Consider the following 12,666-nt stretch of genomic DNA (forward strand, 5'->3'; position numbering starts at 1 on the left):
ACTTTCTCTTCCTGATGTTTCTTCCTGACCACTTTATCTCTGATGTTTTTAATCTCTGATTAAAGGGATATTTCACCGCTGGAAAGCTGAATATATCTTTACATTGGGTCACTTATGTAGTAGAAATGTGATTTTTTTTTTTAACTGATGTCTTATAGGCCGAGAAAATCCAGAAAATGTGGTTTTGGCTCATATGGATGAAAGACACCAAATCCCAGAATGCACCTGCTTCGCTGCTTTACGAGTCCACTCCCAAACCACGCCTACCATCAACTCAAGTGTGTTTTATTGTCATTTCAACCATATACACGAAACAATGTTTCACCGTGGCTCAAGTGGTGTTACACATTTAAAATATATAAAAACGACATTACATAAAAACGACAAACGAAACACATTATGCACTAAATACAGGCTCCGTAAAGTTCAGCTAACGCACTGGTAGCATTAGCGCTTGGTGGGCTGTAAACACGAGTATAAACACAGCCGTGAATTAGCGTGGAATGTAGAATGGTTGGCATTTAACAGTCACAAACTCCACCAGCAGTTAGCAGTAGTTGGATAGAAATCACCCCATTTCTGCACCAGTCTGTGTCAACACAGCCCACCTCCACAAGTCTTTTACCCGGCGACAGAGCAACTCTAGCTCGGAGAGCTAGCAGGCCTGGTAGCTGGACAGTCCGGTACACTGTTGTTCAGTCATGTTTCCACAAAAACAAAAACACAACTCTGAACTCAGGTTGGGTGTTTCATTGAAGGTGGATGTAGTCCAGTTTGTTGTCTAATGAGCGGACACTTGCAAGCAGGATTGATGGAACAGGTGGCCGGCTAGCGTTAGCTTTCCACCTAGGAGATGAGGATGTCCCCTTCCCCGGCTACCGGCATTGAGTGTCACCGCTAGTTGAGGTGCTGGTTTCCGTGCAGGCGAAGCTCACGTAGTGTGTCAAGTATTCCGTCTGTAATAACGTTTCCTGCATATTCTCCGATCTGTACCAATGTACCTCAGTGGTACACATGTGCTGTAGTTTGAATGCACATAATTGTTGTAAATGTTTACTGTTGAAAAGAGAGCCTGTTCAGCGAAGACTCAAGATGGCTTGCTGACTCTCATTTTTCCTGGGGCTTTTCCGAATGGACTCAGCAGTCCAAACCCCTATTGGCTGGTTGAAAACATGCGGAACTAGCTGTCTGTAGTCCACAGACTCTGGGCGAAAATCTTCCGATGACACAAAAATCGTCGTTTTACATCAATGGAAGATTTTTTACCACACCCACAATACAGAGATCTCTCGTCTCAGGGGGACATGAGGGAGGGAAGCACGGTCATTTGAAAATACTACCGGGTTTCTACTGATACAAAGCTTAATGCTAAATCGTTGAAGCATCCCTTTAAATAAAGAAGGGACTGAAGAACTTGCCTAAGCATGAAAAAAAACGTAGTATTAAATTAATCCAGTGATTGTTGTCTGTACAACCATGGGTACATGGCAAACAGGAGCTTCTGACAGATTATTCAGCACACTGTGATGGAGACAGCTTTCTCCATTTTCACACATTAGTTAAATTTCATACCGAGCCGATTAGAAAGTAAAGTTGTGGAACAGCTCAACTTTAAAGTAAGAGGACGTTGCTTCAGACAGGATTTAAATTACAGAAAGATCAGCTACTTGGCTGTTTATGCTCAGTTTTCATATTTTGAATGTTTTCTCTAATCAATTTTAAAGTGCATTCATTAGGCTACTTACTGTAGTTTGTTTGAATCCATATTTTGGAAGATATATAAAATTCTTGGGTTGTGATTTTAATTGTTTAGCTTTTTTGATTTTTTTTTTTATCTGCTTAGCTGCCTTTGACTGAGCTCATAAAATGTACCTACCCTCCATAATACAGTGGACTTTCATCTCTGGTGCTTATCAAGGCTCACTTCAAGGACCTTTGTATGTTTTAGCATAACTTGTTTGAGATCATGTGAAAGTAAAGGCACATATGTCCACAATTCTGAAGCTATTGTTTCTTAAAAATGCACTATGTTGAGCTCATACATGTATTAATCACTTTGAATTGCTTTCTCCATTTTCACATAAAAATCTCACACAAATTTTCAGTTTGCAGTTCTGTAAATGACATCACTGAAATCAAGAATTGGTAAAATTGTCATTTTCACCAAAGCGAGTTTGGCAGCATGAGTGCAGGAGGCCCTGTTGTGGAATAGGAAAGGGAGGGAATTGTCTAACTAGACACCTAAATATCTGTACACATCACATTTTCTAATTCCAGCCCATTGAGCGTGGTAATGCTTATCGGGTGGGCAGGGGATAGTAGCGACCGATTTAAAAGCTTGAACTTAGTTTTGCCAGAGTTTAGTAGTAATTGGAGGTTTCGGAAGGCATTGATATCAGAGTATCCAATGAGGGGCCGGATGTGTACAGCATGGTGTCGTCTGCATAGAGGTGGATTTGAGAATACCCAGCAGCAAGAGCCACATCATTGATGTAAAGGGAGAAAAGAGTCGGCCCAAGAATCAAACCTTGTGACACCCCCATAGAGACTCAGCAAACAACAGGCCCTCAGATTGAACGCGCTGCACCCTATTAGAAAAATAGTTATTGAACCACGCGAGGCAGTTATGAGAGAACCCAAGGTTATTGAGTCTGTCGATGAGAATATGATGGTTAACAGAGTCAAAGGCCTTGGACAGATCAATGATCAGCAACCTTGTTTTTAATATTTTGTATATTTGCTCTCATCAGTTTAAAGTGTATTCAGTAATTAATGGGTAACTAATTTTGAATCCATATTTTGGAAAATTGTTGGTATTCATTTAAACTTTTTAATTGTGAGTTTAATTGTTGTGCTTCTCGGAAATATTTTCATTCTGCTCACCTTTCTTTTTTAATCAGCTCATAAAATGTAACTACCCTCCATAATAAAGTTGACTTTCAACTCTGGTGCTTATTGAGGCACACTTTAAAAGACCTTTGTTCATGTTAACTAGTTTGATGTCAGTCGTTCCATACTAAAATATCTCAACAACTATTGGATGTATTGATCAGGCATTCAGGATGAATTGTACCAACTTGTATGCCTTGTTTAAATGTTAAATGCTTCATTGGCCTGACAGAAACTAACTTTCATCTATACTGCTTACTTGTATAGTGACTGGTTGACAATAAAGTAGTGCTGTCAAACGATTAAAATATTTAATGTCATAGTTAACTCACAATTAATCGCAATTAATCGCACATTTTTATCTATTCTAAATGTCCCTTGATTTCTTTTTGTCCCGTTATATTTTTTCATTTTAATGGCTTGCTTTGTGCAAATGTTTTTTTTTTTATTGAAAACAACATTGGCATATACGTAGTGTTCAATTTCACACTAACATTCTCACTTGGAACTAATAATCTGTCACATAATATAACACTGTTACCTCCATTTTCCATTGCAGATAGTACTGCCTCATGCCTGAGGTGAGCGTGGCTGGTCGTCATAGCGACTATGGTTTCCCCCGACTCATTTCCTGGTTCTCCTCCATAACCAACGTAAAATCAAGGAGAGGGTTAACTTTTCCTGCTACAGGTTTCTCACCGTGGTCAGAAAGAACAGGGGAGACACTTTGTTTCTCTCACTGAATGTAGAGTCACTACTCGCTCCGAAGCTAATCGCGGTGACGAGCCTACTAGCTACGCGGCTCGCAAGCCCAAACAAGTGTGTGCAGCCGCGGCGTGTCTGTTTTGTTTCCGGTCTGCGAAATTACGAATCCCACTATGTCCATGCCAAAACCCGCCCTTCAATCACTACTATTGGCCAGGCGTCCAAGGTAACGTAACCCCATTTGTTCAGGTTCTATCCCCTGACATATCCGCTATCCTAACCACTCGAGGTGAAATGCCTAACCCCAACCAATCGAGCTGCTTCGTAGGGCGGGTCTTGGCGTGGCCATAGTGGGATTCGTAATTTTGTTTCCGGTCTAGCTAGATCCGAAAGAACGTTAATCCTTCTTTAACTGTCTATGCGTTAATCGCACAATAAAAAAAATGTCGGCGTTAAAATGGGTTTGCGTTAACGCCGTTAATAACGCGTTACATTGACAGCCCTACAATAAAGTTGTCTTTTACATTTCATACACACAAAAAAAAATGCTGGGTTGAATTTTTAACCCAACAATAAGGTTGCTTGAGTTAGGTCAATAGTTTGGGTTGTTTTCTATAATTTATATAGCACAGACCAATACATAGAGGCAATTCAAAGTGCTTTGCAGAAGCAAACACATACGAAGCAAATAGAACATCTGTTATTATAGATGTAATGTAACTGATTTTAATATGTTTATCATTGTATTTTAGGATGCCTATTGTCAGCTGGCTGGGGACTACAGCTGGAAATTAGCCGTTGAGGCTAAAGCTGCTCCTTTTACTGTATAGTTCATTAAAGGGGACTGTCCACGACATTATAAACTAATAAACTAAACTAAACATAAAGTTCAACAATCATAAAAAAACAAAACACACACATTAAATTTAAAAGACTAAAAAAGCATAGAGGTTTAGGAATGAACTAGCCTGACAAGCCAGCCCCACATCCAGATGTTGGGTCTGGGAACTCACCATTGGCAGGGCTCAATCCGAGGGGTGGGATAAACGGTTGTCTTTCTAATTCCCTCTGCTCGCAATAGGATAGCGCTGCAACCAACCAGATCAACGCTAGTTGATAGATTGAACTTTAAACTCCGAACACATCTTCCTTTTTGAAGAATGACTTCAGTGCCGTTCTTTGTTCTTTTCTCAAAGAAAAGTTTAACTCCAAGTCTTCCAGAGTCGCAGAAAAGTTGTAAGTCTTTATTTAAAAGAACAGGTTTTGTCTTGTTCAGGTATGTTAAAGAGTACATTTTCAATCCCTTGTCTACCTCGTCTTTGCTGACCTCCGGTAGTACACACTTGTGTCTGCACTTTAGGCGCACAAACTACACATATATTTTGAAGTTGTATTTCTGTATCATGTTACTTTAATGTCACATCATGTGTTTGTACATTACTTTAAACTAACCCGTTAATCTGATCTAAATGGATGCTGAAACAAAAAAAACTGATATAGATAGATAGATATAGATACTTTATTTATCCAGAAGGAAATTTAGGTGTCCAATAGGTGATACACATCATACATACACATAGGCACACAGACATATGACATCCACACACACATACATACTACAAACAACAAAAATACAAAGGAAGATATCAATAGTGTGCCCTTACAGTAAAGTTAGATTGTAACATGTTTAAAGGAGCGGTGTGGAAAAAATGCAGAAAGGTGCAATGGTATCATAGTGTAAGACAGTGTCAGTGCAAGTACGTTGCCAGTGCAAATTCTATATCTACTCAAGTACAACAGGCTACACAATATATCAAAAGTAGAATAATCATTACTTAACTATACATAGACACTAGTAAAAGAGTTGGAGAAAAGTTTAAGTTAAAGTTGAAAACTGTCCATACAGACAAAAAGAGTGTGGTGTATTGACCATACAGGCAAATTAGCAAAATGGGCAGGTGGCTAATATAGCCGGTAAGGGAGTCAAACAGTGCCAATCAGTCCAGTCCAGCGTAGTCCAGATAGATAATCACATGACAGAGGAAACGGTGAGCTGAACTTTGGATCATTGTTGGATAATAAAAGGGACTAAACATACAATAAGTTTTCCAAATCTTTCATTGACCTCTTTTGTAATGGAGTGTTTCATGGGATTAAATTAATCTTTTACTAGAAGTTATGTTGATGATATAAACTCACGTACAAAGCTGCAGTAAGAGGCGGAGCAAGAAGGAGGAAAGCTTCAGTTTATATTATCAGATAAAACTGAACATTTGCCTTCAGCAGAGCTGCAGTCAAGAACAGTTTCTATTTTCTCTGGTAAGGAAATTGAACAGGGTTCTTCAGGATTTTCTCCAACCAACACTGGTGAGTACAGATGATCATATTTACTTAGTATAACAACTAGCGTTGACACAAAGATTCAGCTCTACTTACATTCATGATGACAGTCGCCAAATTAAGTAAAAAATGCAACATACACTTTGACTTTTGTCCTCAGAGTGTCGATATGTCTGCTGCCAGCAGTCTGCTGACTGAAGATCAGTTTCTCTGCTCCATCTGTCTGAATGTGTTCACTGATCCAGTCACCATACCATGTGGACACAACTTCTGTAAAGCCTGCATCACTGATCACTGGGATATTGATGTCCCGTGTCAGTGTCCTACCTGTAGAAAAGATTTCAACACGAAACCTGAGCTGCAGGTCAACACTTTGATCTCTGAAATGGCTGCTAAGTTCAGACGGTCAACTCAACTGATACCAGAAGAAGTTCCCTGTGACGTCTACTCAGGGTCCAAATTGAAAACCTGGATGTTCTTCCTGGCGTGTCTGATGTGTGTCTTCATGGCCTGGATGGTGTCAGAACAAAACAAACATGATTTTTTTCTTCTGAAAGAAGAATATGAAGAAAAGAAGATTGAGCTGTGCAAGACACAGGCTGAAATTCTGCAGATGATCCAGAAGGAGATCAAACACTCAATGGAGCTCAGTAAGGAAGACACAAACAGACAGATCTTAACCGCTCTGAAGGAGTCTGTTGAGAGTCAGGCCGAGCTCATCGAGACGATCAAAAAGAAGACAAGAAGGACAGAGAAACTGGCTGAAGGCTTCATCAAAGATCTGAAACAGGAAATCTCTGAGCTGAAGAAGAGAAGCACTGAGGTGGAACAGCTCTATGTGGCTCAGCAGAAGAAACTCAGTAAACAGAATACACTGCTCCCTGAGTCTGATCTGAAGAGGGTCCAGCAGTATGAAGTAGATGTGACTCTTGATCCTGATACAGCACATCCTAATCTCATCCTGTCTGATGATGAAAAACAAGTTAAACATGGTGATGTGAGGAAGAATCTCCCAGACAATCCAGAGAGATTTGACTATTGTGTTAATGTCTTAGCAAACCAGAGTTTCTCTTCAGGAAGATTTTATTATGAGGTTCAGGTTAAAGGGAAGACTGAGTGGGATTTAGGAGTGGCCAGAGAGTCGATCAACAGGAAGGGATTCATCCTACTGAGCCCTGAGGATGGTTACTGGACGATATGGTTGAGGAATGACAATGAGTACAAAGCTCTTGCTGGCCCTCCAGTCAGTCTCTCTCTGAAGTCTCGGCCTCAGAAGGTGGGGGTGTTTGTGGATTATGATGAGGGTTTGGTCTCCTTTTATGACGTTAATGCTGAAGCTCTTATCTACTCCTTTACTGGCTGCTCCTTCACTGAGAAACTCTACCCATTCTTCGGTCCAGGTCTTAACAGCGGTGGTAAAAACTCTGCCCCTCTGATCATCTCTCCTGTCAGTCACTAAGTAGAACAAAAATGATATATTAAAAAGAAAAAGATTAATTTTCTTTTAATGCCATAAAAGTTAACATATCATTTCTTTAGATTCTGAGTAGAGAAAGAGATCCTAGTCCAATTCATCCAGAGGGTAAAAAGGGAGGCAAAGATACTGCAGGAGGTGAATAAAGTTAAAATGGTAATTTCTCAGATTCATAACTCAGTGAAATGTGAACACAGACATGAAACATGTACATGATTAATTGTGACTTTCTCTTCCTGAGGCCACTTTATCTCTGATGTCCATCGTGAATCCATTAAATAAAGAAGGGACTGAAAGACTTGCCTTAGTATGAAAAAAAACTTCAAGTATCAAATTAATCCAATCATAGTTGTCTGTACAACCATGGGTACACGGCAAACAGGAGTGTCTGACAGATTATTCAGCACACTGTGATGGAAACAGCTTTCTCCATTTTCACACATAAGTTAAATTTCATACCAAGAAAGTAAAGTTGTGGAACAGCTCAACGTTAAAGTGAGAGGACGTTGTTTCAGACAGGATTTAAATTACAGAAATATCAGCTACTTGGCTGTTTATGCTCAGTTTTCATATTTTGAATGTTTTCTCTAATCAATTTTAAAGTGCATTCATTACTTACTATTCTTGGGTTGTGATTTTAATTGTTTAGCTCTTTTGATTTTCTTCATCTGCTTAGCTGCTTTGTACTTAGCTCATAAAATTTACCTACACTCCATAATACACTGGACTTTCATCTCTGGTGCTTATCGAGGCTCACTTTAAGGTAGAACAAGGCAATATATTGATATTATATAGATATCGTGATATGAGACTAGAAATCGTCTTAGATTTTGCATATCGTAATATCGTAATATGGCATAAGTGTCTTTTCCTGGTTTTAGAGGCTGCATTACAGTAAAGTGATGTCATTTTCTGAATTTACCAGACTGTTGTAACTGTTCTATTATTTGCCTTTACACACTTAGTCATTATATCCACATAAAAATCTCATTGTGTAAATATTAGGGCTGTGATTTGCAATTTTTGCTGTGAAAGTATTTTAAATATGTAAATTCAAATGAATCAATGAATAATCAGCATTAGTGACATTAAAGTTAAAAAAACTGTTTTCATTATTATTTTCACTGTTCAAATAATGACCACACATATATAACAATCAACAATATGACCTAATATGCTGAGGAAATAAAAAAGGGTTCAAAAGGGTATTTTACAATAACTACGAATTCACCGCAAGGCTGTAGATTACCAGTTTCATTGAATGCACCGTCTCCGTCTCTGTTTTTCCGACAACGGCAGAAACACAGTCAAACTTTACACCATTTAGCATTAGCTGTCAGTATTTTAATCGTTTTTAATCCAGCTACTAGCTAGTGGAAGGCTAACGTTACCTGTTGTTGAGTGTAGTGTTAACTAGTGTCACGTGCAGCAATGTTTCTGTTGTGCATTCTCTCATCTTCCTCCTTCATTTTACAGTCAGAACGGCTCTGGGTGAAAGGTCAATATGGAATGGATTAATCTGCGTTATTTTCTTTTAACGTGCTATTTTTTCTCAGATTAATTAATCAAAATCAACGCGTTATTTTGACAGCCCTAGTAAATATTTTGTGAAAGCACCAACAGTCAACACTACAATATCGTTGCAGTATCGATATTGAGGTATTTGGTCAAAAATATCGTGATATTTGATCTTCTCCATATCACCCAGCCCTACTTTAAGGACCTTTGTTCAATTTTTTATCATAACTTGTTTGAGATCATGTGAAAGTAAAGGCACATATTTCCACAATTCTGAAGCTATTGTTTCTTAAAAAGGTGCTATGTGGAGCTTATACATGTATTAATCACTTTGTATTGCCAATGTGTGAATGGATTTTAGGTGCAGGTGCTGCAGCACCCCCTGGTGGCAAAGCTTTAAAACTGCAATGACTGTAAAATGAGAGCTTATAAATATCTCTGGTTGTTCTTTCTGTTCCACAACATTTTGTATGTCATGTTTGGGGTGTGGGATGAAGAGAGGGGATATTTTTAGTAATTTTAAAATTATTTAATTCATCTTCAGTGTGTATACTTCATGGAGGGGAGGGGCGAGTGAGTTTTTAAAAGGAGACAGAGGTAGAGTGGCCTGCAGAATACAGAGCCTGTGTAACATAGTATCTTTAGACTCTACGTGGACCGTGGACCCCCCAGCACCCTAGCACCCCCTGCCGAAAATATCTTAAAGTGCCCATATTATGAAAAAAACACTTTTTCTGGTATTTGGGGTGTTCTTTTGTGTCTCTGGTGCTTCCACACACATACAAACTTTGAAAAAAATCCATCCATGCTGTTTTGAGTGAGATACGGTTTCTGAATGTGTCCTGCCTTCAGTCTCCTAGTGAGCTGTTCAAAATCGGCTCGGACTGTGACGTCACAATCCGAAATGAGCTGGCTAACCGCAACCGTTAGCTCGTAGCATTAGCATGCTAACGCTAATGCTAACACTAGCATGGTACCTCGTTCTCAATAGCAAAGCACTGCTACAACACACACAAGTTCACCATAATCTACAAAAGAACTACTTACATGTGCGCCCTCATTTAGAAGTCTCCCAGCTAATCCTGCCTTGTAACTGACTGAAGTTGGAGTCTTTTACTTCTATGGAGCTAGCTAGCTGACATGATCTACATCTGAGCTACTGAGCATGTGCGAGTGCAATTAAAGATAGTACAGAAGAAGAAGATGAAAAGAGGTCTCACTCTGTAGCTAAAACAGAAACCAGGTGAAAAGAGGATCTACAGCAGGTAGAGAGAGCTGTGCAGTACAACAACAATATGGTGTTTTTTGAAAATTAAACCATGTAAACCTATTCTGGTACAACCTTAAAATACAATTATGAACCTGAAAATGAGTATAATATGGGCGCTTTAATATCTTAGCCTCTGGATGCAGCTTATCAGTGACGTGTAAGGTTTTTGGTGGAACTAACAGTAAATATGGGCTCACAAAAAATGTTAAAAACTATAAATAATATCGCCTTGATTTGAAAAAGTGCAACAATAAACCTTTAATGCAACTTTTCTTCAAGTCGAAGCGTGCCACTAATCTTTCTGAACACACAGGAGTCAAGTGTCAGCAGCTTGACTGTAGCAACAGCAGCAACTACGAGCTCACAGCAGCGTCATCGGCAATAAACTACAACAACTGACAAAGCAACAGACTCCCCAGCTGCTTCCTGAACTCCAGATGAGGTGGAGGTGTCACCCCTCTCCTTTGAGAGCACTCCAACCAGATGAAACTATTCACCACTGCAATGTTGAGGAAACAGAAGAAGAAAGTTTTGCAGCATCTGTAGTCCTACTTCTGTCAGTGTAGTTGTGAAGATGTTGGTCAGAGAGATCCAAACCCCTGTCACTACCCAATGTGAGTCGAGTGCAGATGTGAGTTGCGCATGCTCACATTTCATGGATTTGTGAAATCCATGAAATAATAAACTTTTCTCTTTATAAACAATAACAGAAGATGGAAATCATTTCAAAAACGTTCAAGCTATCTATGATTGTTTGATTGCTAACGTTAGCTCAAAACGCCATTCAAGTGACAGCCTTTGTCATGTAGGTCCATTTTAATTGTATTGACATTACAGAAGTCTCTAATAAATGACTGATATGTAATGTACCTATCTCATTATTCAGTGGCTAATAAATTATTGCTATTTCCCTTACTTAAAAAAAAGAATGCAAACTCATTGCTTCAAAAAATTTAAGCAAAGTAATCTTAAGATTAGTGAGTTAGAAAAGCTTGCTTATTTTAAGTTTGCAGTACTAAATCAAGTAGTACCAGTAACACATTTTTTTATGTTCATGTAACTTAATATCCATGCTTTTTTTTAACCTATTTTTTTCATTTTGTGTGGATTGCTTGATATACATTTAACCCCACTTAGAATTACTAAATAACTATAACTTAACACTTAGTTTTGCTCACTAATTTTTCAAGTTCACTTAAATTAAAGAAACCAATTTCCTTAAATGGGTCCTTGTTGCAGCTGCCCAGGTTTGGGTCCAACCTGTGGCCTTTTCTCTCCCCCATTTCTTAACTATTTTTGCTGTTATTATCTAATAAAGGCAAACACACCACAAACATGGTTCTCAGCAGGAAACCGATGGAGTGCCTTCTCCAGGTAGGGAATGAGTCCTTACCCCAAGTGAAGGAGTTTAAGTACCTTGGGGTTTTGTTCGCGAGTGAGGGGACAATGGAGAGGGAGATTGGTCGGAGAATCGGCGCAGCGGGTGCGGTATTACATTCAATTTATCGTACCGTTGTGACGAAAAGAGAGCCGAGCCAGAAGGCAAAGCTCTCAATTTACCAGTCAGTTTTCGTTCCTACCCTCACCTATGGTCATGAAGGCTGGGTCATGACCGAAAGAACGAGATCCAGGGTACAAGCGGCCGAAATGGGTTTCAGCGGCCGAAATGGGTTTCCTCAGGAGGGTGGCTGGCGTCTCCCTTAGAGTTAGGGGTGAGAATCTCAGTCATCCGTGAGGAGCTCGGAGTAGAGCCGCTGCTCCTTCGCGTCGAAAGGAGCCAGTTGAGGTGGTTCGGGCATCTGGTAAGGATGCCCCATGGGCACCTCCCTAGGGAGGTGATCCAGGGACGTCCAGCTGGGAGGAGGCCTCGGGGAAGACCCAGGACTAGGTGGAGGGATTATATCTCCAACCTGGCCTGGGAACGCCTCAGGATCCCCCATTAGGAGCTGGTTAATGTGGCTCGGGAAAGGTAAGTTTGGGGTCCCCTGCTGGAGCTGCTCCCCCCACTACCCGACACCGGATAAGCGGATGAAGATGGATGGATGGACACCACAAACATATACACTACTGATCAAAAGTTTTAGAACACCCCAATTTTTTCAGGTTTTTATTGAAATTCATGCAGTTCAATGTCTTATTGTACTATGAAATGAAAGAATAGAACAAATGAACAATTGAAGTTAAAAAAGAAATCATGGAATCAATTTATAAACCAAAATGTATTCTACATTTTTGACTCATCAAAGTAACCCCCATAGGCAGATGTAACAGCTGAACACACTCGTGGCATTCTTTCTACAATGGAAATCAAATATTCTTCAGAAAGTTCTTCCCAACTCTGTTGCAGAAGTGTGGCACTTGTAGTTTGCTTTGCTTTCACTTTTCTGTCCAGTTCATCCCAAACCAGCTCCATGGGGTTTAAGTCTTGTGACTGTGCTGGCCACTCCATGTTTTTAAGCTTACCATCTTG

General features: G+C 39.7%; 2 protein-coding genes across 2 annotated transcripts in view; both read left to right on the plus strand.

Annotated features, from left to right (window-relative positions):
- The first annotated feature begins 251 nt into the window (after positions 1-251).
- Positions 252-12,666, plus strand: part of LOC120563334 (E3 ubiquitin-protein ligase TRIM21-like) — a 32,703-nt gene continuing 20,288 nt past the window's right edge. The window contains exon 1 of the mRNA XM_039807439.1: positions 252-278. The gene's annotated coding sequence lies outside the window, so the exon portion shown is untranslated. The remainder of the gene's footprint in view (positions 279-12,666) is intronic.
- LOC120563335 (zinc-binding protein A33-like) lies at positions 5,894-8,222 on the plus strand. The gene is made up of 2 exons (XM_039807441.1): positions 5,894-5,961; positions 6,095-8,222. Exon 2 carries the CDS (start codon positions 6,104-6,106, stop codon positions 7,391-7,393), a length of 1,290 nt encoding a protein of 429 aa, XP_039663375.1. The 5' UTR covers positions 5,894-5,961; positions 6,095-6,103; the 3' UTR covers positions 7,394-8,222.

Source organism: Perca fluviatilis, chromosome 8, assembly GCF_010015445.1.
Source record: "Perca fluviatilis chromosome 8, GENO_Pfluv_1.0, whole genome shotgun sequence".
Lineage (NCBI taxonomy): Eukaryota > Metazoa > Chordata > Actinopteri > Perciformes > Percidae > Perca > Perca fluviatilis.